Here is a 24,397-nt window from a genome sequence, read left to right as displayed (position 1 = left end):
TTAAATTCAATGTGAGCAGGATGTATACCGAATGTCATGTACAAAATGAATCATGCAAAAGTGTCATTGAGGTTACGATGGGTTAAGTCTATCAATTTGGACATGGCTAATTGGAATTGAGATCCAAGATAAAAGGGAGACAGCTCGAAAATTTGAAATCATTCCACTTATTCTAGTAGAAAACTTGTTCTAACAGAAAGTCCTTCCCAACAGTACAGTAGCTTATGACAAAAACCTAGGACATACTCCATGTTTCTCTTTTGGCTTGACGGAGAGCACAACCATACTTGTCAATCGTAACTTTTCACACTTTTTGCAGTTTTAAAGTTCGCATATCTGACACGTTCTTGCTGAGGGAGTTTTTTTAAACCAGCAAATAAAGCATTTTCAGTAACAATGAGCAGCAATTCCAACAATAAACCGCTACTCAGAAACTTCAAGCAGCAATGGATGAGTTCATCTCATTGAGAATGCGGTAATATATAATGTGATCAGAAGTGTTTTGGAAGCCAGGAATAAAATCTGAAAAGAACCTCAGAATTGCAGCTAGATGTTGCGAGTCGTTGGAAGCAAATGCTGCTTCGAGAAATAATGAAGGCCGGACATTATTGACCTGAAAATTTTAGTCCTTTAGTAAGTCCACAACTTCATCAACCCAAATCACCATTTTATTTTATTTTTTGCTGAGTAACCCAAAATGCTAATTATTAACACAGACTATAACAAAAAAAATATATCAAGCATTTTCGTAAAGTGAAATGAACTCCTTTTTTAAACACAAAATAAATAGAAAAGGATTTGGCAAAAATTGTAAATCATCCTCCTTGGACGAGGTATCTCATTGGTCTTTTAAAGTCAAATAGAAAACCAAAACCATAAACTAAATAGAGTGCACATCCCAAGGATTGTGGGAGGCCACAGCAAGATGCAATTTCTACCAACCAAAACACAGTTGGGAAAGGGATTAGACAATAAAGACAGAAATTTTCAGTCTTCAGCTTTTTCAGTGCTCCAAACAAGGAAAAACTACTAAATTTTATACAAATTTTAAAACATGAAATAGTACTCTTTCTATGGCTCTCTTTTGTTTCACTTTTTAATGAAATTAGCTAAGTAGGAATTACCTTGTACTTCCGTGCATAACGTAAAGCTTCAAGATAATAACCGTCTTGCACTAAAAACAATACGTAGTCATGATGTAAAGAAAGCTGCCTTAGCATATCCAGACCCAGCTTCCTTGTTTGGAAATTCTGACGGCCAGATTCCAGGAGTTGCAATGCAACTTCTTTGGAGGGTTCAACAATCTGTGATAAAAACAGAATTCCTCTGTTAACATCAAATCACACATAAACAAAGCCTAGAGCCAGAGACAGCCTTTCATTACTTTCTAATCAGAAAAACTTATAAAAGACAATTAGAAAACCTTGTTTATGACAAACAGTCCAAGTTCTGCATATCGCTCATTGCGCACTAGCAATTGTATGGTCAAAACATAGAGATTTGGATGTACTTTAACCTTTTCGGAATTAGCACTGCAAAAGTAAAAACAGATAAGTTGGGACAAAAACAGAAAAAGAATAGGTATTGTTTATAGGATACACACAGACACACACACACACACAAATAAACACACATTTTAAAAAAGAGAAATATTTCATGATATCTTCATTTTATCATTTAAGCGCTCACCCAGCCAAAGTGGCCAACTAATTCAGAGACCATTCTGAATCCAGTTCTTGGACTACATTTCCTAGCCCATCAGGTTGCAACAAAGCCATATAATAGCTTGATTTCATTTTTAACCTTGTCCAGAAAAGAATCACTGCCTTTTGAAATGAATATTGTACTTTTGTAATATTTTCACAAAATTATATCGTTATCAGTTATTCCAATGAAATTAGCAAACTAAGTAATTAATCATGAGAATAGTTGTCAAACTTATTATATGCATTTGAACAACGTGGGCATGGATGGGCCATCTTAACACAGCATCAGTCCTTAAGTAGCAACGATCAACTAACCCAGGTAAAAGCTGAGTTCCTAAAACTTATAACGACCAAATTAATGGGAAGAGAAATGTAATAATAAATAATTTCAAGTACTGATGGAGAACTCAAACTGCAATTTTTTTTTTACTAGACCCAGCAAGATTTTGCTTTTAGTACCCTGAATCACTTTTAAGTTCATTGAATACAGCATACCTGTGAAGGAACTCAACAATGATGGCAACCAAGTACGAAGGGTCTCCCACTATCTCCTCCTCAACAGGAGCAAACACAAAGCTGTACATCTCTTCAGGTGAAATTGCTGGTGAAGTAAGTTGAGCCTCCTGCTGCTCAGAACCAATAGCATTCAATGGGTTGTTACCTGGTTCAAGAAGATGATGTTGTAAGGATGTTGGCTGAACTTCAGTACTAGAAGTTTCAGCACCCATTAACTTTTCATTGTCCACTTTACCATCAAAAATTTGAAGATCACTTAAATTGGTCTTTGGTGGTTCAGAGCTGGGATTCTCCTCAGAGTCTGAAGCATACTCATTGTCCACTCCAGCAGCAGATGCATGTTTAACAGACTTTTCAAGTGCATCTACTCTACTGGCAGATACATCAGCTCCAGATCTAGGACTACTAACATGCGGCACACTAGAAGGGGATGTCTTCTCAGATTTTATTCCCTTAAGATAGCTGCCTGTTTTGACAGAGTGGGAGTAAGAGGTAACTAAAACATCCATTGCTCTGGCAACCATGGGCACAGGACTGCGTTCTAGAATAACAGTGCGTGCTATTGCCAAGCACAATTGTTTAGCCTGAAACAACAGAGAACTAGAATTAAAATTCATTATTCGTCACATAATTTAAATTAGAGAAGGGCAAGGAAACAAGACCATTCCAAGTGATGTTGAAAACCATTACAATATTTTTAATAATTCCAGACAATGACATAAGTTCATCTTTTGGTATTTCATAATTGTCTCTAAATCTTAGTTGGGCAATTAGCTTTATTTTGTGATGATAGATGTGTTTATAGTAATGGTAGAAGGAATTAATTAGGGCCTATCTGGTAGCTATATTTAAATACAATTTTTTTTGTTTTCAAAACCAAAAATGGTGGGTGCCACATTTGAATCCATTGTTTGGCTGGTGTTTTCTAAATACAATTTATAGAAAATTATTTCCTAATCTCATTGTTGAAAACAGGATTTTGAATACACTGGCTAAAAAGCACGGACACTTCATTTGGATTGTAAGTTATAATTTTTTACAAATTGCTTGTGTCACCATGTTGTACACGTACCCATATCCATATTCGTGCTTCCTAGAGAACATGTTTTTAATGGTATAGTTGTAAATAAATTGAAAACCATAGACCCCATAGATTTTGCACAAGTTGTTTTCTCTCTACAATTTAGGAGCTTATCATTATCACAAAAATTTGAAAACAACAAATTTGCATGGGATGAAAGAGAAAGGGAATGAATAGGTGTGATGTACTATTGGTGTCTTTTTTTTCCCTTTAGCTTTTACCATTGGAGTTTTTGACATTTTGTATGCAATCCATTGTTTTTTTTTTTTTTTTTTTTTTTAAACATTGGTGTTTTTATATGTTACCAGCTAATTTTTGTCACAAAAATAAATTTTTCTCAAAAATATAAAATGTTCTTCCAAACTCTTTTTTTTTCAATATTTTGAAAATTGTCCTTAAAAGTAGGAGCCAAACCGTTATAATGCAAAAATTCTCTAAAAAGTGGTTTCAAATTCATTATTTTGAAAAAAAAAAAAAAAAAAAAAAAAAAATCCACGTACCAAACAAACTCTTTTTTGCAATGTGGTGTACGTAGCCAAACAAGTATAATGCAAAATTTTCAAATTCAATTTTTTGAACACAAAAACAAAAATCGACCTACCAAATAGGCCCTTATTTGCAATGTGGTGCGGTGTATGTATGCCCCATAAACAATCAGGTAAACACTGAGCAAACCTAAACTACATAAAGAGTACTACCTTATTGGCTTCCAACTTCCGGCGCTGCAAAAACTCTAGTACTGATGGCACTTCTGAGCTACTGGCAGAAATTGCCTGCCAGAAAAAAGAATAAACATTTATTGACAGAATAATATCTTAATTTAATTAGAGACGCCAGAAAAACAAAAAAGAAAAAGGAAAGAAGATAACTTGCCTCCAAATCTAAATGAATCTTCCACAGCAACTTGTTGGCAACATCGCATATGAATTCGGGAACGAGAAAAGTCCAGTCATCTCCATATATGACTGCTTCATTGTCAGGTACAACATTAGCCTCTGAACTTCCACTATCTTCCCTACTAGATTGAGAAACAGAGGTATTAAATCTGGGGAAACCCCTCAACAGCAGGGGGAGTGGGGCAGATATGGGTGCCCGAGAATCTGCATATATGTCATACAGTATAACAACCTTCGCATCATTTTGGTGAACAAGCACTACATTATCAACCACACTCACAGCAATCTTGCTTGAATAAATCGGCAAAGAACCCTGCACATAATCAACATCAATTTGAAAATGAAGTCAACAATAAGAGTAATGTCAAATTACTGCAATCATTTGTGGTCCAGAAAACACATGATTGTGAAATTTGAAATACAAGCACCAAAGTAATTTCTCCCACCACCCACACTTGATCTCACAACAACAAGATACAAAAAATATATGCAACAATCGAGAGATTCAAAATCACCTAATTAACTGTTTTATGTGCTTAGATTTTTTTTATAAGATAAATTATTGCATATTGATGTCACGGAAGCCAGGAGAAAGCACACACACAAGATGCTCTCTTTGATGGATAGAAGCTAAATTGTTAGTTTCTGGATAGTAAACCTTGAATCCACGAGAGGTTCCTTGAATCCATAAGGTGTTAAAACTGGAATCCACCAAAGAAGAAAATTGACAAAACGTTTGTATTTTTTTGATAATAGTCTAATTTGCTTCTGGCGGCTACAAAACATATAAATATTGGGAAAAAAAAAATCTAAAACCCTAATTCGCACTAATTACGCGATTAGGTTACAAAATACCGAAATTTACCCAAAATGAAAAAATTGAGTTAAATGCAGAATCATAAACTACTGACCTTAAAAGTCGTCCCAAAACAAGCAAAACCATATTTTGACTTTTGAGTAAAAAGTTATTAAGGAAACAAAAATTATTATAAATGGCAAAATTGCAGTTTTTAGGGCCTAAATGGACGAATTCACCATTTTCAAGGGTACCTCGTGGCGAAGCGACAACTATTGCTCAAAAGGCTGTTTCGCTTCAACCTGCCAAATTTCATGCGATTCCGACTCCGTTGCCCAAATGATTTCTACTAGTGCTTTTTTGCCTTGCACAATTTTAGGCGCACTTAGGAGTTAAAAAAGGCCATGGTGGTCTATTCTACATCACATATGATGCCAACACAAGTAGTATAAAAGAGAAGACTACCTAAGGTATGACTTATTTGGGCTGAACCATGATGTTCCTTTAAGGCTACCATTGTGTGGAATGGCATTATAGAGAGATTGGAGAGGCAATTGGCAAGACAAAAAAATAAAAAATAATAAAAATAATAAAAATAAATAAAAATAAAAATAAAAAAATAAAAAAACTCTCAAAAGGGTGTAGAATCACTCTTCTTAGAAGTACTTTGTGAAACTTGCCTATTAATTTTATGTCGCTCAAGACTTGACTATGCTGGTCAATGTAGCTAAAAGATTAGAGATATGTACAGGGAGTTTCTTTGGGGTGGTATGGGTGTGATTTCCTTCTCCCACCAAAGTGTGATAGCTTAGGAAAACCTAGTGTGATTGCCTAATGTTATTTCATGTTTTAACACCAAACAGGCATCAAACATATTCAAGATCCAATATTTTCATTACCCAAAACCTTAAACATTAACCTTATTCAAAAACCATTTAAGATATCATCAAGACATCTAATAGTTCCGAGTTCTTAAAGATCCTACATCATTTTGTTACTTTTGTTGATGACTACCCCCAAATGACTTGACTATTTTTAATGAGAAATCTTTCTGAGTTAATGTTAAATTTCATCTTTTTAGAAAAAGATATCAAAACCGAGTTTGGCCAAAAACATTCAAATACTGCAATCTGACAATGCCAAAAAATGTCTCAAAGACATCCTTTGCTACTTATCTATATGACAAAGGCATTGTACACCAGATCACTTGTCATCACACATCTGAGCTGGATGTATAATTGTGTGTTACCTTAATCCCTCTGATGCCTCCTCCTCCCCATCCCCCTCCACCCCACCCTCACCCTCACCCTCTCCCTCAACCGCCACCATCTTTTTTCCCTTTCTTACCACCCTTACATATTCCTCCTCCCTCTCCTCTTCCTTTGTGCTTTCCTACACAGTTTGGGTTTTTCCCATATCCTTATCCCCATCCTCCATCATTGCCTACCCCATCCCCACCTCTTCAGGGGCCTAACCATGCTTTGACTAAACTGTCTAACCTTGTACCTACACCTCTAGCCAACCAAATATTCCCACCATAGAAACGTCATAAAATATCCCTCCTACATCTCGATCCTCTGAACATGGGGGCAATAAGAGGTCTTTCTGTATTGATGCAAAACTTTCTTTTCCTCTTTTGATGGGGGCCAGTCTGATTCATATGCCATACATGAGACACGCCGGAATGTTAAGAGCTCTATTTGGCTATTTGGGTTGGACGTAGGGGCATGGAGTGGATCCTTAACTGTCTTACCGATATCCGAGACTGGGTGCCTAATCAAGATGTACTTCGTAAGAGACTCAAGTACAATGGGAAGTTGATAGAGTTCTGTGGTAGATCAAATAAAGCTAGTCTTTCTTATGGTTATAGTGGTATATTTTGGAGGGGCTAGGAGAGGTTGTGTTATGATACCAGCAAGCTCTAATCATGCTGGTTGATCTTTGTTCCGGAAAGAGCTAGGGAATTTTATATCCGGTGCAAAACCTGTATCTATGGCCAAAGTATCCTCCAATAATAGTGGTGGGGGTGGTCAATCTACCAGTGGTGGCTAGAATGGGAAAAATCTGTCTGCTTGTGGTAATCAGCAGAAGTTCAGGAATTTTGAAAAAATTGGAACCAATTTAAGGCAAAACGTGATTCATGGAGATCCTATAGTAAATGTTCCAGTTATAAATGGTAGACCCACGTGGGTATTTAATTTTAAGTTGACATTTGCTAATTTGGCTTTAAAAGTGTGCAAGCCTAAGGGTGGGCGACACGCGGTGACTTGTTTGGGTGTCAAGGATTTTAGCTGGCCCAAGGACTTAAGTGGTGGGCCAGAGGTTATAAAACAAGCAGGTGGGCTTGTTAAAGCCCAACCCCTAGCACAAGTGACTCTGAAAGGTAAGGGTAATTTGGTCAAGCCCAACCCGATATACTTAAGTTCTGCTATTGTACATGGGTAATGGGCGAGAGTTTGAGAAGAAGTGAACTGCAATCGAGTGGAGTTTCCGAGACGCCAATGATAGCATGAGGTGCCAGAACTAGAACGATGTGTCTCTGCCCTCCTCATCGCAGACCCTCTTCCTATCACCCTGATGGTCTCACCTTCTGTCAGGGTAGAGGGAGATCATCCCGACAATGTGGCACATGCAACAGAGGCTTGCAAGTCTGGGTCCATCGACGAGGCAGTGACCAATCTAGGTATGGGGGCTGATATCTCGATTCCGATGTCGGGTGACTTGAGTTTAGGGGTCAGTGAGGCCGATGGGGCTTGAGACTAATGATTCTTCTCACCATCAAACTCAGTGGGTTAACCGGAATCAGTTTTCTCCTCTGTCAAGTCTGGGTAATGAGATGGGCTTCTGTTGTGGGAAGAGAGATAATTTCACGAAAGTATCAATTGATAATGGAGAAAAATGGCGCAATCCTCATGCTAAGTTAGTGTCGTCAAGCTACTTGGATGGGGTTGAGTTGTTACATGGTGGTTCTGAGCCTTTTCTGCTATAGTGGAAGCATAATGGAGTTAATCCTAGTGGTTTTTTTTCACGGGAAGGAAGAGAATGGCTTATTGGAGTGTTCACCTCTATCTAAGTGGGATACTAATGAACAAAAGGAGTTGGAGGTGACTCAGGAAGTTGATGAGGGAGAGGCTCTAGGGTTAGAGGGAAAAAATTTCAAATGGGTGGTGAGCTTGATGAAAAGTTTCTGCAAAATTGTGGATTTTCCTGTTGTAAAACATGAAGATCAATGCCTAGCTTTGTTTCGTCTTCTAGAACAAGACTGCATTGATGTGGTTAACGTTAGGACTTCTAAAGGAATAGTAAACTCAAGGCAGAAAGGGCTTAGGGAACTTAAAGGTTTGATTTCTTCAATTAATTATGATGGGGTATCTTCTAAAGGGAGGAACAAAGGTTCTTCAGAAGGTACGAGAGTGATTACTAGTTTTAAATGAGTTTACGACTTTTATCTTGGAATGTTAGGGGATTAAACAATCCTCAAAAACGAGAGGTATGTAAGAATCTTCTCAATGAGTGGAAGTGTGATATTGTTTGCTTTCAAGAAACCAAGTTGTCTTCTTTAAACTCTTCTGTTGTTCGAAGCCTTTGGGGTAGCCCGTTCCTCAACTGGGTTGCTCTAGATGCAGTCAACACTGCAAGGGGGTGTTACTGGTTTGGGACAAGAGAGTTTATGAAAGAATTAACAGTGCTATAGGTCAGTTTTTTGTTAATGTTTTACAGAAGGTGTGGATGATTTTGTTTGGGCATGTTCAGGAGTGTATGGTCCTAATGATGATAGCCAATAGGATGCTTTGTGGGAGTAGCTCACAAGGATGCACTCTAGGTGGAATACAGCATGGTGTGTGTTTGGGGATTTTAATATCATTCGATATCCGAGTGAGAGATTTGGTTGTAAGGCTTTCAATCCGGCTATGTTTGCTTTTTCGGATTTCATTGAGGCTAACTACCTTGTGGACTTACCTCTTGAAGGGGCTTTGTTGACTTGGTTTAGAGATTTGAAGATAGATTGTGTGTCAAGAATTGACAAGACCTTGGCATCGGTGGATTGGGTAGATCATTTTGGGAATGTGTCTCAAAGGGTACTCCCTCGAGTAGTTTTTGATCACTGCCCACTTTTGGTGATAGCTGGTCATGTTAATAAAGGTCAAAGTACCTTCAAGTTTAAGAATATGTAGTTGAGAGAAGAGGGTTTTGTAGAGAGAGTTCGGCAATGGTGGAATGAGTATTGCTTCCTGGGTTCTCTGAGCTTTATTCTGGCTTACAAATTAAAAGCGCTTAAAGATGACTTGAAAAAGTGGAATAAGGGGGAATTTGGGGATTTGGCCTTTAGGAAGAAATGCTTTTTATCTGAATTGTTGGGTTTGGATGCTAGGGAGGATTTGTTGGGTCTTTTGCAGGAGGAACAAACTCACCGTATTCAGATTAAAGGTGATATTGCACATTTAGCCTCTTTGGAGGAGATTTCTTGGGAGACAAAAGTCCCGGATATTGTTTGTGAAGGAGGGTGACAATAATACTCGCTTTTTTCACCGGGTAGCAAACTTCCATAAAAGAACTAATCATATTCGAGGTATAGAGGTAGATGGTGTCCTTTATGAGGATGAGGAAGAGGTGCGGTCTACGGTGGTTCATTTTTATCATGGTTTGTACACGAAGTCAAATACTTGGCGTCCTTCTATGGACAGTTTGGAGTTTGCTAGAATAGAGGAGGATGAGCGACTTACTCTTGAGAGGGATTTTTCTAAGAAGGTGGTACAGGTCCTTCAAGAGATAGAGGGTGATAAAGCCCTAGGTCCTGACGGCTTCACTGTGGCCTTTTTTTTTTCATGAATGCTAGAGTGTAGTAGAAAATGATGTTATGGCCTTCTTTGATCATTTTCATATGAGCTTAGAATTTGAACGGTCTTTGAATGCTTCTTTTCTGTCTTTGATTCCCAAGAAAAATAATGCACTGAATATCAAAGATTTTTGGCCTATCAGCTTAGTGGGCAGTGTGTATAAGCTGTTATCTAAGGTGCTGACTAACAAATTGAGGACGGTGCTAGATAAACTCATTTCGGAGTCACAAAATTCTTTTGTTGGTGGTAGACAGATTTTAGATTCAGTTCATATTGCTAATGAATGTCTAGATAGTAGACCGAAGTGTCGTACTTCAAGGGTGGTAAGTTAGACATCGAAAAAGCCTATGATCATGTGAATTGGGACACTTTGTTCTTTTTGTTGGAGAGGATGGGCTGTGGGGCTCGATGGAGGAGATGGTTAAAGATTTGTGTCGCTACTGTTCACTTCTCAATTTTGGTTAATGGATCTCCTGATGGTTTCTTTGATAGCTCTAGAGGTCTAAGACAAGGTGATCCGTTGTCTCCCCTTCTCTTTCTTTCGATCATAGAGGTTTTAAGTCAAATTCTGAAGAAAACTGAGGAAGGTGATCTCATTCAGGGTTTTCATGTGGGACCTATTACTTCTACTGGTATTCATATTTCTCATCTATTATTTGCTGATGACATCATTCTTTTTTGCAATGCTTCTAGGGAGCAGTTGCTTTCCATTAGGCTGGCTTTGACTTGTTTTCAAGCTTTTACTAGTTTGAAGGTTAACGTGGGGAAAAGTGAAATTGTCCCTATTGGGGAGGTGAGCAACATTCAAACTTAGGCTAATATTCTTCAATGCAGGGTGGGCAATTTGCCTATGATTTATTTGGAAATGCCTTTGGGAACTTTGTATAAGACAGCCTCTATCTCGAATCCAATTCTAGAGAGGATGATGAAGAAGTTTTCAAGCTGGAAGCGGTTTTATTTGTCAAAGGGTGGCAACTCACTTTGTTGAAAAGTACCCTTTAAAACCTTCCGACTTATTATCTTTCCCTTTTTACTATTCCTAAAGCTGTGGCAATTAGATTAGAACATATTCAGAGGAATTTTTTTTGATAAGTAATAAGATATATTGATATAAAGGGGACACCCTAGTGCACAAGGAGTGTACAAGAGAAAAGAAATCAAATACAAAAATTGCAAGAGTCTAGGAAATCAATAAAAGAGGGGAAAGATTTATCTTGCAAAGCAAACAACCAATCCCTTAAAGTTCTAAAAAAGAGAAGCTTGAGGTCAGGAATAGATTTCTCAGTATCTTCAAAACATCTACTATTCCTCTCCCTCCAAAGACACCACAATAAGCAATGAGGAATGATGGACCAAATATAACCATTTCGATGACGACCAAATCTGCCTTGCCAACACCATAACAACCCCAGAACAGAGTGCGGCATGACCCAAGAAACTCCAAAAAGGCCCAAAACCATAGACCATAGATCCGAAGCAAAAGGACAATGAAGAAATAGATGGTCAACCGATTCACCATTTCTCTTACACATGTAGCATCAATCCAGAATCCACACCTTCCTTTTACGTAAATTATCAATCGTCAAGCATTTCCCTAAAGCAGCAGTCCAAACAAAGAAAGCTACTCTAGAGGGAATCTTTTGCTTCCAAATACTTTTCCAAGGAAACCCAAAGGAAGCGGTGCCAGCTAAAATTCTATAATAATCACTAACCAAGAAACCCTTAACTTTGTTAGGAATCCAACACATTTTATTAGAGAAATGGCTTTGGAGGTATGGCCACGAAATTACTCATCTGTGGTGGAGGGTCATAGCCATGAAATATGGGGAGAGGAAAAGGGGTTGGAGCACTAGAGTTTGTAGAAGGGCTCATGGTTGTGGTTTATGGCGAAGTATTAGTGAAGGGTGGGAAAGTTTTTCTAAGCATTTGTCTTTTGTGGTGGGAGATGGTTTTCGTATTCTTTTTTGGCATGATAAGTGGACTAGGGATAATTCTCTTAAAACTCTTTATCCTCAATTATTTGGTGTTCAGCCAATAAGGAAGCTTGTATTTCTAAAGTGTTAAGTCCTCCAGTTGGTGATAATGATAGAGTGTGGAGTTTAAGATTTTATAGGAAATTCAATGATTGGGAGTTAGCAGCTTCCTACTCCCTTCTTCATTTCATCCAAACTCGGATCGGGTTCCTAAGGGTGGAGGTTGTGACAATCTTTGTTGGCGTTTTAATGGAAGTGGGGAGTTTTACATTCGATCTTTTTATCATAAGATTCGAAACGCAACTCTTTCTACTTTCCCTTGGAAGGGCATTTGGAAAGTAAAGGTTCCTAAAAGGGTGGCATTCTTTATGTGGACAACAGCTCATGGTCAGATTCTAACTTTGGATAATTTTATGCTTCATGGTCGCCCTTTGGCAAATCATTGTTGTATGTGCTGTTGTAATAAGGAATTTGTGGATCACCTGCTAATTTTTTGTTCAGTAGCTCATTTTTTGTGGATGTATATGCTTCAATTGTTTGGGATCGATTAGATCATGCCAGGTTCAGTTGCAGACTTATTATTTTGTTGGTATCATTGGCTTGGGAAGCATAATTCTGATATTTAAAATTTGGTTCCAGGCTATTTAATATGGACTATTTGGACTGAACGGAATTGGCGTTCCTTTGAGGATACTAGGAAATCTTTGGCTCAATTGTTAGATTTATGCTAACGGATCCTCTTTGATTGGTCTCGGTGTTGGGGTCTCTTGGATTGTTCTGCACTAATGGATTTTCTTTTGTCTCTTAGTGGTTGTTTGTTACTTTTTGCTTTCTTTTACTCTTTGTTCACGACCATAAACCCTATGTATTTTTCCTGCCATTCCATTTTCAATAATATTTTTTTCTTACCTATCAAAAAATAAAAGAGAGGGAAAATAGACACCTCCTTAATTTTGTTCAAGCTCTCTTGTTTCAAATGGATGTACCTCATTAATTGGATGCCTTCCACTATTCTTGATGGAGCATCTCTTCACTCCATCTTATCCCCTTCTTCTCTGGCCTTCCATTTGTCTCCTCAAGGTTTTGGGTGTGTTATGTTCATAATCTTGGACCCCGTTTTGACAAACTTGATCCTTTCTCCATCGTCTCTCTCAACTATTCACGAACTCAAAACATATATCGATGCTATTCTCTAGTATTACAACACTACTTTACCATTTCTGATATTACTTAATTCGAGTCCCAGTCATATTTCTTTGTACCTAGTTCTCCCAAGGAATATCAGTTTGAGATGTATGTCTTTTTTCCAACTCTGAATTTACTGCCTTCCTCACCTATTCATGTACCTTCCCCTGAGTCATTGCTTCCAAAGACTCCAACTCCATTGCAAGTATATACTAGATGTCTACAGTCAACAACTCTGTTGCCCCTAGTCAACTGATCCCCCATGCACTCCAAACTCACTTCCCATTTCTCTCTGGACAGGTATATGTTCCTGTGTTACAAAGCATCCCATTAATAACTTTATTTCTTGCCAAACGACATCTCCTTCCTTTTCTAGTTTTATGTTCCTATGTTACTAAGCATCCCATTAGTTGCTTTATTTTTGGCCAAACACTGTCTCCTTCCTTTTTCAATCTAACAAGGTACGAAAGAAGAAGGCTTTACCGTCAAGGATAGACAGTTTACAACCCTCAAAACTTCTAGCGTTCCATTCTCGCCAAAGGCACCACATGATCCAATATGGCACAGCCTCCCAAAAAGCAACATTTCTATGCCTTCAAAAAGATCCCTACTTCTTTGGCATAACCCATTGGGGCCCAAATAACCAAAACACCATTGTCCACAGCTCATAAGCTATTGGACAATGAAGAAGAAGGTGATCCACAGACTCCCCACACCTTTTACATGCAACACCAATCCAATACAATAATCCCTCTTCCTGAGATTTTCAAAGGACAAAATCTTCCCTAGAGAAGCAGCCCAAGAAAAGGAGGCCACCCTAGGCAGGACTTTCGATCGCCACACCAATTTCCAAGGCAAAAACATGTTGTTAGAAGCAGATAAGGAGTGATAATAACTACAAACCACAAAACCCCCGCACTTGGCAAGTCTCCAACAGGGTCTATCCATTCCCCCCTTCCCCCCCTAACTGGCTTGGAATAAATAAGATCCAAAAAAACAACCAAAGGCTCCAGTTTCCAATCTTAGACTACCTAGAAAGGCAAACATCCCAATAGGACTCCTCATTAGAATGACGTAAAACATCATTTATTGCAGCTTCTTTATGGAATAATATTAAATAACTCTGGGAAACCCGCCCTAAGTGGACAATCACCACACCACACGTCATGCCAGAACTTTACTCTAGGCCCATTCCCAACATCAAATTGAAGAAACCGGGAAAAGGTCGACCATCCCCATCATATAAATTTCCAAAGGCTTACACCATAGGGATCCTCCACAAAAAAGAACTCCCCACCCCCCCCCCCCCAAAAAAAAAAAAAAAAAAAAAAAATCAGTTCCCATACTTAGCCTTAATTACTCTCCTCCAAAGATGCTCCCTCTTGGTCCTGTATACCCACAGCCATTTCCCTAATAAATTTTGATTGAATCTTCTTATGTTCAACCTTTCATATCAGCTTAAGGTTTTGGAACAACCTGTCGTTTATCATGGCATCAGAGTATAGGTGTCTTGAGTTAGAACTCTTATCTCCACCCAACCTCCCATTTAAAAGCTAAACATTCAATGTGTTAGCTGCCACTTATTGAGACGGATTATGGACTCACATGTGAGGGGGGTTGTTAGAAAAATGGCTAAGAGATTAATTAAATTCAGCATTTCTTATTAGTTCAAGCTTTTGGTGCTAGTGATAGTTTATCATGATATAGATACTCTACCAGGCACTTCTTGCCTAGGTTTATATAGCATCAAACCATACAGAGTCTAGCAACAAAATTTTGGGTATTCTACTCTTCTTTGCAATGAGTTTTGAATATTTAGACAAAAAATGCAGCATGTAATAGATACATAAGTTGAGCTTTTTCTGATGAGGTGACTAGTAGCATTTGAAGGCTATGATTCATTAAAAAAAATAAAACCATACATTAGTTGAACAATGTCAAATAAATTTACCAAAATGATGAACATATCACAAAATAAACTCATGCATGTTCAACTCTATCATTTAGAAATTGTAATAAAGCCTGTCTGTATACTCTATAACCAACATCCTAAATTGGTTTTCAAATGTGCTTTAAAGGCATGATAATTATTTAAACGAATCCAGCTAGTCTGCCACTAATGGATTGAAAACCCAACTTGAGTGAATCAAAGGACTGGAAAATAATTGCGCAAGAACTTACCTGTTGTATGACAGCATCACGGTAAAACCTATATGAGTGGAGGAGCATCGCAACTCTATCAACTTGCAAGCAGTATATTCTACCATAGCTGTGAACAGTGACAATTATTAAATATTTGACTTTAGGGAACAATTTGAATATATTAGCAGGAGAAATTAAACAGTAAGAACCGACACAGTGTGTTCAAAAGAACCTACACAGTGACAATATTGATATCTTCAGCAGCTAGGACAGGCTTACTGTTAGCCTCAGATTTAGCCATTGCCATGTCAAACCTTGGCAAGCGAATAACCCCTGCAGATGAAAGCTAAGAAGAAGAAATAGTAACTATGTCAGACCATGGGAGATGCTCAAAATTTCCACGCAGCTCTTAGTCTTATTTGCATCAAGGAACACCACAAAAGCTGCATTGATATATGTCTCAAGGAGGAAAAGAACTTTCTGTTCTAGACCCGTAGTTAAACCAAACATTATTTCTTTCTTTCATACTATTTATTCTGCCAAAACTAGGTAGACTGGTGAAAACAAATTATGTAGGGTCCCTTACACAGGTCATGGTTTTTAAGCCAAAACTTTCTATACGGCTTTGAGCTCTAGAGCAGGTTCTCCTTTCCCTTGGAAGAGTGTTTGGAAGATGAAGGCCCCAAAAAGGGTAACTTTCTTTGTATGGAAAGCTATCTTAGGTAAGATCCTAACTATGGATGACTTGAGAAAACATCGACTCACAGTGGTGGATGGCTGCTATATGTGTTAGAAGAGAAGGGAGACCATTTATCATTTACTACTCTTCTACGAGGTGGCTAAAGAAATGTGGGACATGGTATCATGTAGCATGTTGGAAAGGACAGTTTGGTTGACACAGAAATAGAGGCCTTTGGGAGGCAATCCCCTCATGAATCATGCGGTGTTTGGAGAGAAAGAAATGCTCAAAGATTCGATGGTTGTTAGAACTCAGGTTTTGGATTTGAAGATGGAGTTGAAGACCCTATATGATTGGATGACAACTACAAGGTCTTTTTCTTCTTCTAATTTACCTGAATTTATGTATCTTTTATATGTTTTCTTATTTTTCTTTTATTAATTTTTTGGGTTTGGTGTATCTCATGTTTTACTTCCCGTGTAAGGTTGCACCACTTTACACCATTTTAATATATTTCTTACCTATAAAAATACTTTTTTTTAGTGTAGGTGCTTCTTCTGGAAGATCTTTGATGGTTTCCCATCTCCTTTTCGCTGATGATACTCTGATTTTTTGTGATGCTAATATTGATCAAATTCTGATTCTCCGTATGGTGCTCATTTGGTTTGAGGCTGTGTCTGGTCTGAAGGTAAATTTGGATAAGTCTGAACTAGTGGCTGTGGGGGAAGTTCATAACATGGATCTTTTGGTGGCTGTCTTAGGCTGCAAGCAAGGGTCTCTCCCAATGAAATATTTGGGTCTTCCTTTGGGGGCAAAATTTAAGGACAAGTCTATTTGGAATCCTATTCTAGAGAAGATGGAAAGAAAATTAGCAAGTTGGAAAAAATCATACTTATCCAAGGGAGGTAGAGTCACTTTAATTAAAAGTACTCTCTCTAATCTCCCTACTTATTTTCTTTCTTTATTCCCTATTCCCGCTTCTGTGGCTAACCGAATTGCTAGACTTCAGCGGGACTTTTTATGGGGTGGCCTAGGAGATGAGCCCAAATTTCATTTGGTTAATTGGTCTACAGTGTGTACTCCGCTTTCTTCAGGTGGGTTGGGGATTAGGAACCTGAGAACCTTCAATGTAGCTTTATTAGGGAAGTGGTTATGGAGATTTGGGCAAGAGAGGGATGCTCTATGGCGTCAAGTGATAGAGGTGAAGTATGGTTGTGATTGGGGTGGTTGGTGTTCTAGCTCTTTCTCTGGTCCTTATGGAGTTAGTTTGTGGAAAAATATTAGAAGGGGGTGGCATTCTTTATCTCGGTTTATTATGTATGAAATTGGAGATGGATCAAAAGTGCAGTTTTGGCTAGATCGTCGGTGTGGATCTTCTCCTCTCGCAGACCACTATCCTAATTTATATAGGATTTGTTGTAACAAAGAGGCAAGTGTGGCGGATCTAATGAGGTTCACCAATGGAGCCCTCCATTGGGATTTTCAGTTTTGTAGGGAGGTGCATAATCGTGAATTGGAAGCTTTCAGAAGCTTCATCAATTCCATTTATTGCACTCCTGTAAGGGGGAACGGGGAAGATAAGAGATGTTGGCTGCCTTGTAAGAGTAAGGGGTTCACGGTCAGTGCTTATTACCATCTTCTAGTTGGCCATAGTGAGCAGTTTTTCCCTTGGAAAAGCATTTGGAAGCAAAAGATTCCCTCTAGAGTGGCTTTCTTTGTATGGACCGCAGCCTTGGGGAAATGCCTGACAATTGACAACTTAAGGAAAAGAAAGGTTTGCATTGTGGATTGGTGTTATATGTGCAAGTGTAATAGTGAAACTATTGACCATCTTTTCCTTCATTGCCCGGTTGCTTCGGAGTTGTGGGATTTGGTTTTTGGGTTATTTGGACTTTGCTGGGTTATGCCATTTTCTGTTGTTGGGCTTTTGGCTTGCTGGCAAGGTCGTTTTGGCCGCCATCGTAATGGAGATATTTGGATGGTTGTTCCTCTCTGTTTGATGTGGTGTATTTGGAAGGAGAGAAATAGTAGGTGTTTTGAAGACAAGGAGCGCTCCATGCCTGATCTCAAGCTTCTTTTCTTTAGAACCTTACTTGATTGGTTCTCTGTGTGGAGAAACCATCATTTTTCTTCTATTTTGGATTTTCTTGATTTTTGTAATGTTCGTTTTTTATTTGTTCTCCCCTGTATACCCCCGGTGTACTTGGGTTTCTTTCTCTTTTTGATATCAATGAATTTTTATTACTTATCAAAAAAAAACTTTTTTTTCTTTAACTTGATGCTTTATAAAATAAAAATAAAAAAAATTATGCCAATGAGCTCTAGCTCAAAAGGCACCCCCTCCCCCTATAAAAGCAAAGTAAAGGGAGAAGTTAAGAGACCTACTAGGGTGGACGTGTAGTGTAGTTACTAATTTATAAAAATAAAAAAGAGATAGAAAATTTTCTCAAAACTGGTTCAAAGAACTCTCTTCCAACCAATTATATGGTGGTTCAGATGACCATCAAAATTATTTTTAATCATGACTCATTAAGTAATAACAAGTCGCATGACTCTTAAATTTATTTGAGTTCCACTTAGTAGGTCGAAGGAACTTTACACCAAACAGGTTTGAAGAAAAATTCTGTCCCAAAAGAAAATTCTGCTTCCAAGCACATAACCATAAGTTGGCTATGCAACCAATTTCTACACAACCTACATTAGAGCAATAGAAGTTTCTTAGAACCAATTCCCCAATCCATTTTTTTTCCCCAAAATACCAAGTCCAGCCTAACAAACACAGCCTACTCTAGCAAGGGATAAAAGACAAGTAAAATAATAGCAGCAATGGTACCATACCTGAAATCCATTGAAGGTCTTGCACTGCATTCCAGAAGCAAGAAGAACCAAGCGGCTTTCATGCGTGTAAACATACCAACTGACAATCAATTTCCTTGTCTCTACCAATTGGAGTGATTTCAACTCAGAATTGTAAACAAATAAGTCCAGCCCACTGTGATATCACTCCATTTAGTAAAATGGAAGAAATAAGATAACACAAAAGATCCCATATTTGTTGAAACAAAATCTATCCCCCGCCCCCACCCAAAAAAATAAGGAATAAAGAATAGAAACAAAAATCCTGTATATAAACAGAGGCCAGCCAACAGGCAAGTGCAGGGGGTGGGGAGCTAAACCATGGAGGGATGTCAATTAATGTCAAATTCATTTTTTTAAAGGACAAAGTTTAGCTACAAAATTGGTTGAATTACATGTTCTTTACGCTCTTAATACACATGTCAATTTTTGTGTCAATCGAATATTATTTACTATATAATCTATAATCTTATATTTCATGCATAATTTTAAATTACAAAAACTTGCAATTTAAAAATTTATTGATGATATAGTTATTGATCTTTAATTTTCTTGAAATTTTGCAAATATAGAGGATATAACAAGAAGATATAATCCAATGGTAGATTTGTCAAAATTCACCTCTAATAAAAAGATATTGAGTGAGTTTGCAGCCTAAGGCAACAATCAATTTTGTAGCTAAACTTTGTCCTTTTTTAAATTCGCAAGGATGTCAATTAATGTCAAATTCATTTTTTTAAATTCACCGGAAAAAAAAAAAATGAATTTGACATTAATTGACATCCCTGCATGGTTTAGCTCAAAACCCCTCGCACTAAAAATAACAATCATAGCTAAACAATTCAAAGAAATGAAATTTATCCATTGATTTTCATATAAAGCGTACGGGAAACTTCCCTTACCTGGTCTTTACAAATACAATATCACATAATGGACAATCTGTCCAAAAGAACCCCAGAATACTCTCTGACTCTGGCCTGCACCTCTGACTAAAAGTCTCCCCAGTTTCTCTATGCCTAAACTGCACCTCATGATTAGATCGTTGGATCGCTATAAACTTTGCATCTAAAGAATACCGAATAGATAAGATGGGCCCCTCACTTATTGAATCAGATGTAGGAGCAACAAGAGGAGAAAAGGGTACAGTTTTCCATGAGAAGACCTAAGCAAAAGAGAAAGGAAGAGAAAAATAAAATACGACACCAATTAGTTCACATAGATTTTTTTTCTATGAAAAAAAGATTGAAATCTACTATACTTAATTTAAATATTTAATGATATAAAAAAAATTAAAAATGCAAGTACAAGTACTTCATTCAAATTTTTTCTTATTACCTGATCAGATGTTGGGGAGAGTATTAACTTATTTCCATCATCATAGAATAAACCCCTTGATCCAGGAACGTTGCATCGTAGGGGTGGATACTGAATATAAACATGTGACAAGGCACTAGATCTGTTCAAACCAACACTAGACTGTGAACTTGATGCTTTCCCAGACATCTCCCCTAGTCACCTTTTAACTTGGAGAAGGCAATGTATGGCAAATACTGCTGCGAACAATCCTAAAAGAAAGCTTATGCACTCAAAGTACACTGCAAAAAGTAGAAAATATCACATCAGTGGAATGGCGAATATGAGATCTGAAGGAGCATTAAAACCCTAGAAAAATAAAACAATAATGCAATCTATTTTGCAATATATAAATTAAAAACCTCTTTTCTGCTGCTTTCAACCACTGCCTCCAAACTTCACAGTTGGTGCTTGCAGTATTCAACATATGCCTCAACACAGTGATAATGCAGACTACAAAGTTAAACCTTTCCTTGCAGCTATTCAAGGAGCAAAAGAAAAAGGTTTTATGTAAAAAATTTCTTGAATAAACTTTCCAAAAGCCTTTTTTCCTCTTGTCACACTAGAACATATTTCTTTATCAGTTATAGAATACAATACCGTTTTCAGCATGCATGTCTTTAGGGCAAGAAATTCTTTCAAACACATATCACGCTCAACTTCTGGAACCTTGGCTGCAACACAACCCCCATATTCTTTCGCCTATCAAAAAGAAATATCTTGCAATAGTAAATCAAAAGGATTCGAAACACTTATATAGAGAAACTCCCGGTAACTTGTGTTTATAAAATTCAGAATAGAGAAATAAGCACAGACACTAATTAGTTCATTTATTACATACTGTACCCTTTTATAAGTTAGCTTTACAAACACTTTAGCAATATTCATTTTTCATGTTTTCATTCTTTTCCTACATAAACATTATCTATTCCAAATAGAGAAACATATTTCTGGATAACGATTTAAAGCTAATTAACAAACCTGGGCTGAACAATTCACTAAAATGCGCTTGAGGGTGGAAGTGGAGTTCCTTTCTTTCATGTCCAGAGTGCTATCAAAGAAATGTTTAATGAATAAACACAGTTATTACTAGCACAATGTAGCATGAAAATTCCATAACCCAGCTGATAATTATGAGGATACTTGCAAAAGGATTCTAATGCTAAGTGTCTTTTCTATTTGTAGGAAGGTATATTCCCTTATTTCACGACAATCATAAGCAAGATTGCACCCCCAAATCCATCATATCTTTGAGACTACCATATGTGTAGATTATGCTACAAAAGTATCAATAATTCAATCGCCACTTGAAATTAACGAGAGCTAATTGTGGATGACCATTAGAAGGGGCTGGCCCATGCTGCTGTGTTTTATCCAGTTTGAAGCAGGGGAGGGGTCCAGAGTGAGATTTTGGCAGGATCTATGGTGTGGAGGGAGCTCTCTAGTGATGTGTTTCCCTGAGTTATTCAAGATTAGTTGTGATAAGGAGGCTAGTGTGGCTGACCTTATGAAATTCACCAATGGGGTCCTTCATTAGGATGTGAATTTCATGAGAGCTGTGCAGGATTGAGAATTAGAGGACTTATCAAATTTTATGGATTCCATCAATGGGAAGTGGGGAGGATAAGATGTGTTGGATTCTAGTTAAGAAAAAGGGTTTCAAGTTTAGTGGTTACTATCAGGTCTTTCTTAATGCTAATGTACAGTCATTCCCTTGGAGAAGCATATGGAAGTCGAAGATCCTGTCCAGAGTTGCTTTAATTTTATGGACTGCTGCTTTGGGGAAATTTTTGACAACTGACAATTTCCAGAAGCGGCATGATTGGATTTTGGATTGGTTCAATATGTGTAAATGTAATGAGGAATCAATTGACCATCTATTACTCCATTGCCCTACTGCTACTGATTTATGGTCTATGATGTTCGGGTTGTTTGGAGTTTGTTGGGTGATACTGAAGACTGTTGTCGAGTTACTAGCTTGTTGGCAAGGGCGATTTCACCATCATCAGAATGGTAATATTTGGTTGGCTGTCCCTCACTATTAGATATGGTGTATTTGGACATATGCCCATCGTAACGTGTCCTAATTTTTCAAGAATCATAGTTTCACCGTGTGGGATACGTGTAATTTCTGTGTTCGTGTCCATGCTTCTTAGATCCCATGCTTGTATTACAAGCAAAGGTTTTCCAGAAAAGCAAATGATATGGTCCTTACAGACATAATGTGGAGGCTTTTAAGGATGATAGGGATACGAACCAAGGCTATGATTTTGATTGGTTCCCTTTTACTAAGAAGCTATAAACCCTCAAATAAAATTTGAAAAGAATGTAATAAGCAGCAATTTGACGATGTGGGAATTAACAAAAGAAATATGAAGTGAAATTTCATGGAATATCGAAATTCGATAGAAATGCAAATATTCAAAAACCCTAATTCATTCCTGAGCAAAATCTACACACACGCACGCACGCACACGTGATCGGCAATGAGAAATGAATTTTCAAAGTATGATTCTGAGAAATACCTGATGAATTGACCATCGGAGGGATCGCTGTGTGTACGGAGAGAGCAAAAGCAAGCAAAGCGAGAGTGAAAGAAGAAGAAGATGATGATGAAGAATTTCAGCAACTTAACAGTCTTGAGTCTTGTTTGGATTTGATTTGCTGATTTTTTTTCATTCACCGCTGCGCAAAACGGGTTCGAGTTTGAGGTTGAGCTCGACGAACTGAACTGCCACGTCATTTTTTTCTCGGTCTTTTTATGTGGGCCCTTTTTAGATCGATTGACAGGCCTACTCGAGTATGGCCCAATTGGTTTTTGTTGAGGGTTTGGGCCATTTGGGGATTTGTTGCTGTTGCTAGATAAACAAGCCTGGCTTCATGCTAATTTTCATTTTAGAGCATTCACAAACCTTCAGTTAAAACCCAAAAATATACATTTTTGCTCGAGTGACTTTTTACAAGATGAGAGGGGTAATCGTAATTCTACCACAACAACATTTTTCGCTATAAATTTCACAATGGCTGAGTTGATGAGTTATTATATATTCTCATATAAGTTTGCTATTGACGCTACTTTATTATTTATCATTAACAACTATCATTTCAATTTTGGTGATTGTGAATTATATTGTAACTCTAGACTTATTGGAAATGAGTAATAGTAAATCTTTCATCTGCCCTTTTATGAATCAGATTCTCATGCAATACATAGGTACTCATTCCTCTAAAAAAAACATTAACTTTTTAAAAAAATTTAATTTGAAGGTTTAAATTAAAAGTAACTTTTTTAATTTTCAATCACAACGCAGTTGCAGCTGTTCTCGCCTGATCTTAATCCTCTTTTATTGGTTTATTTAACCTCACCTTTACCAAAATCATTAATCAATCGGACGAATTAAAGGGAGTTCCCACTACTTGTGGTGGTCTTGCTAGGTCGTGCAGATTGTCAAAGTTCAAGAGGTTTGTGATGACTTTGAAAGAAAAATAAAAAACATGATAATGAAATGTTAAAGAACTATAATTTTTATAGAGTAGTGATAAATGATGGGATGTGGGGTTATTTTTTTTGTATTTTAAAAGTAGATAGTTAAAATAGAAAGAAATAATAGTTTTTTTTAATTTTTAAAAAAAAAAAAAAAAAAGGCTAAACTTTATGTAGGGCCCTTGGGCCCAGAAGTTCATTATTTATCCATATATTGGGCCTATGGCCTAAGCCGAGAACAAGGATCTGTCCGAGGAAGAGATGTCTTCATTAGAGGAGACTGCGCTAATAAATAAAAGATGGGGTTTGGTCATGATAGCTCAAAAGAGCTCGCCGAGGATGAAAGAGTCCTCGGCTAGACAAAGCCGAGGACCTAAAAAATAGTTTATCAGCATTGATTACAATCCCGGAAATTTAGTTGAAGCAGACAGACATTGCAGAGACATCAGATAGGGAGGAGTCCCAAAATATCTTAAAAGAAAGCTGCTACCTCCACATTAAATGCACTGCAGTTAACTCTCTGACCACATTAATGTGGAGAGGATGGTTGAACAATAGTTTTTAGCCTTACAACTACTACATGAGGACTTATAAGAAGTGTTGATGGGACAAGTATCTAGAGGAACCATCTAGAGTGCACGTGAAAGTTGGAAATGGGAGGAGAAGACGATATAAAAGGAGAAAGAGGGAGTAGGACAAGGGGATCGAAAAAAGGGGAAAGAAAAGAGAGAAACAAAATAGCATTCCAGAATCAAACTTGTAATTGGAATTATGAGTAATATAAAAGAACAAACCTTCTCGGACTTTGCCGAGAATGATTTTTTCAATAAAACCGTTTTTTCTTTTCATTCTCTTATCATCCGAATCCTTCCTAGTGTTCGTTTGATTAACT

At 37.5% G+C, this 24,397-nt stretch overlaps 1 protein-coding gene across 4 annotated transcripts; it reads right to left on the bottom strand.

The window, feature by feature from the left end:
- On the bottom strand, positions 1 to 22,758 carry LOC115952677 (regulator of MON1-CCZ1 complex). 4 transcript variants are annotated; one of them, XM_031069875.1, is made up of 16 exons: positions 22,547 to 22,758; positions 21,003 to 21,072; positions 20,622 to 20,723; positions 20,384 to 20,500; positions 20,004 to 20,263; positions 19,571 to 19,830; positions 18,651 to 18,804; positions 15,370 to 15,479; positions 15,173 to 15,260; positions 4,177 to 4,512; positions 4,002 to 4,076; positions 2,458 to 2,806; positions 2,202 to 2,367; positions 1,424 to 1,532; positions 1,125 to 1,304; positions 1 to 613 (listed from the first exon to the last, which is right to left on the bottom strand). In XM_031069875.1, the coding sequence occupies exons 5-16, from the start codon at positions 20,169 to 20,171 to the stop codon at positions 437 to 439; spliced, it is 2,172 nt and encodes a 723-aa protein (XP_030925735.1). In that variant the 5' UTR covers positions 20,172 to 20,263; positions 20,384 to 20,500; positions 20,622 to 20,723; positions 21,003 to 21,072; positions 22,547 to 22,758; the 3' UTR covers positions 1 to 436. The 4 variants fall into 4 exon arrangements, with proteins under 4 accessions (XP_030925735.1, XP_030925732.1, XP_030925733.1 ...); XM_031069872.1 differs by having other exon boundaries at positions 2,202 to 2,806; XM_031069873.1 differs by lacking the exon at positions 20,384 to 20,500 and having other exon boundaries at positions 2,202 to 2,806.
- Positions 22,759 to 24,397: the final 1,639 nt, after the last annotated feature.

This window comes from Quercus lobata, chromosome 7, assembly GCF_001633185.2.
Source record: "Quercus lobata isolate SW786 chromosome 7, ValleyOak3.0 Primary Assembly, whole genome shotgun sequence".
In the NCBI taxonomy this organism is placed as follows: domain Eukaryota; kingdom Viridiplantae; phylum Streptophyta; class Magnoliopsida; order Fagales; family Fagaceae; genus Quercus; species Quercus lobata.
Note: the sequence above shows the minus strand (reverse complement) of the source record. Positions and strands in the feature narration are given on the sequence as shown.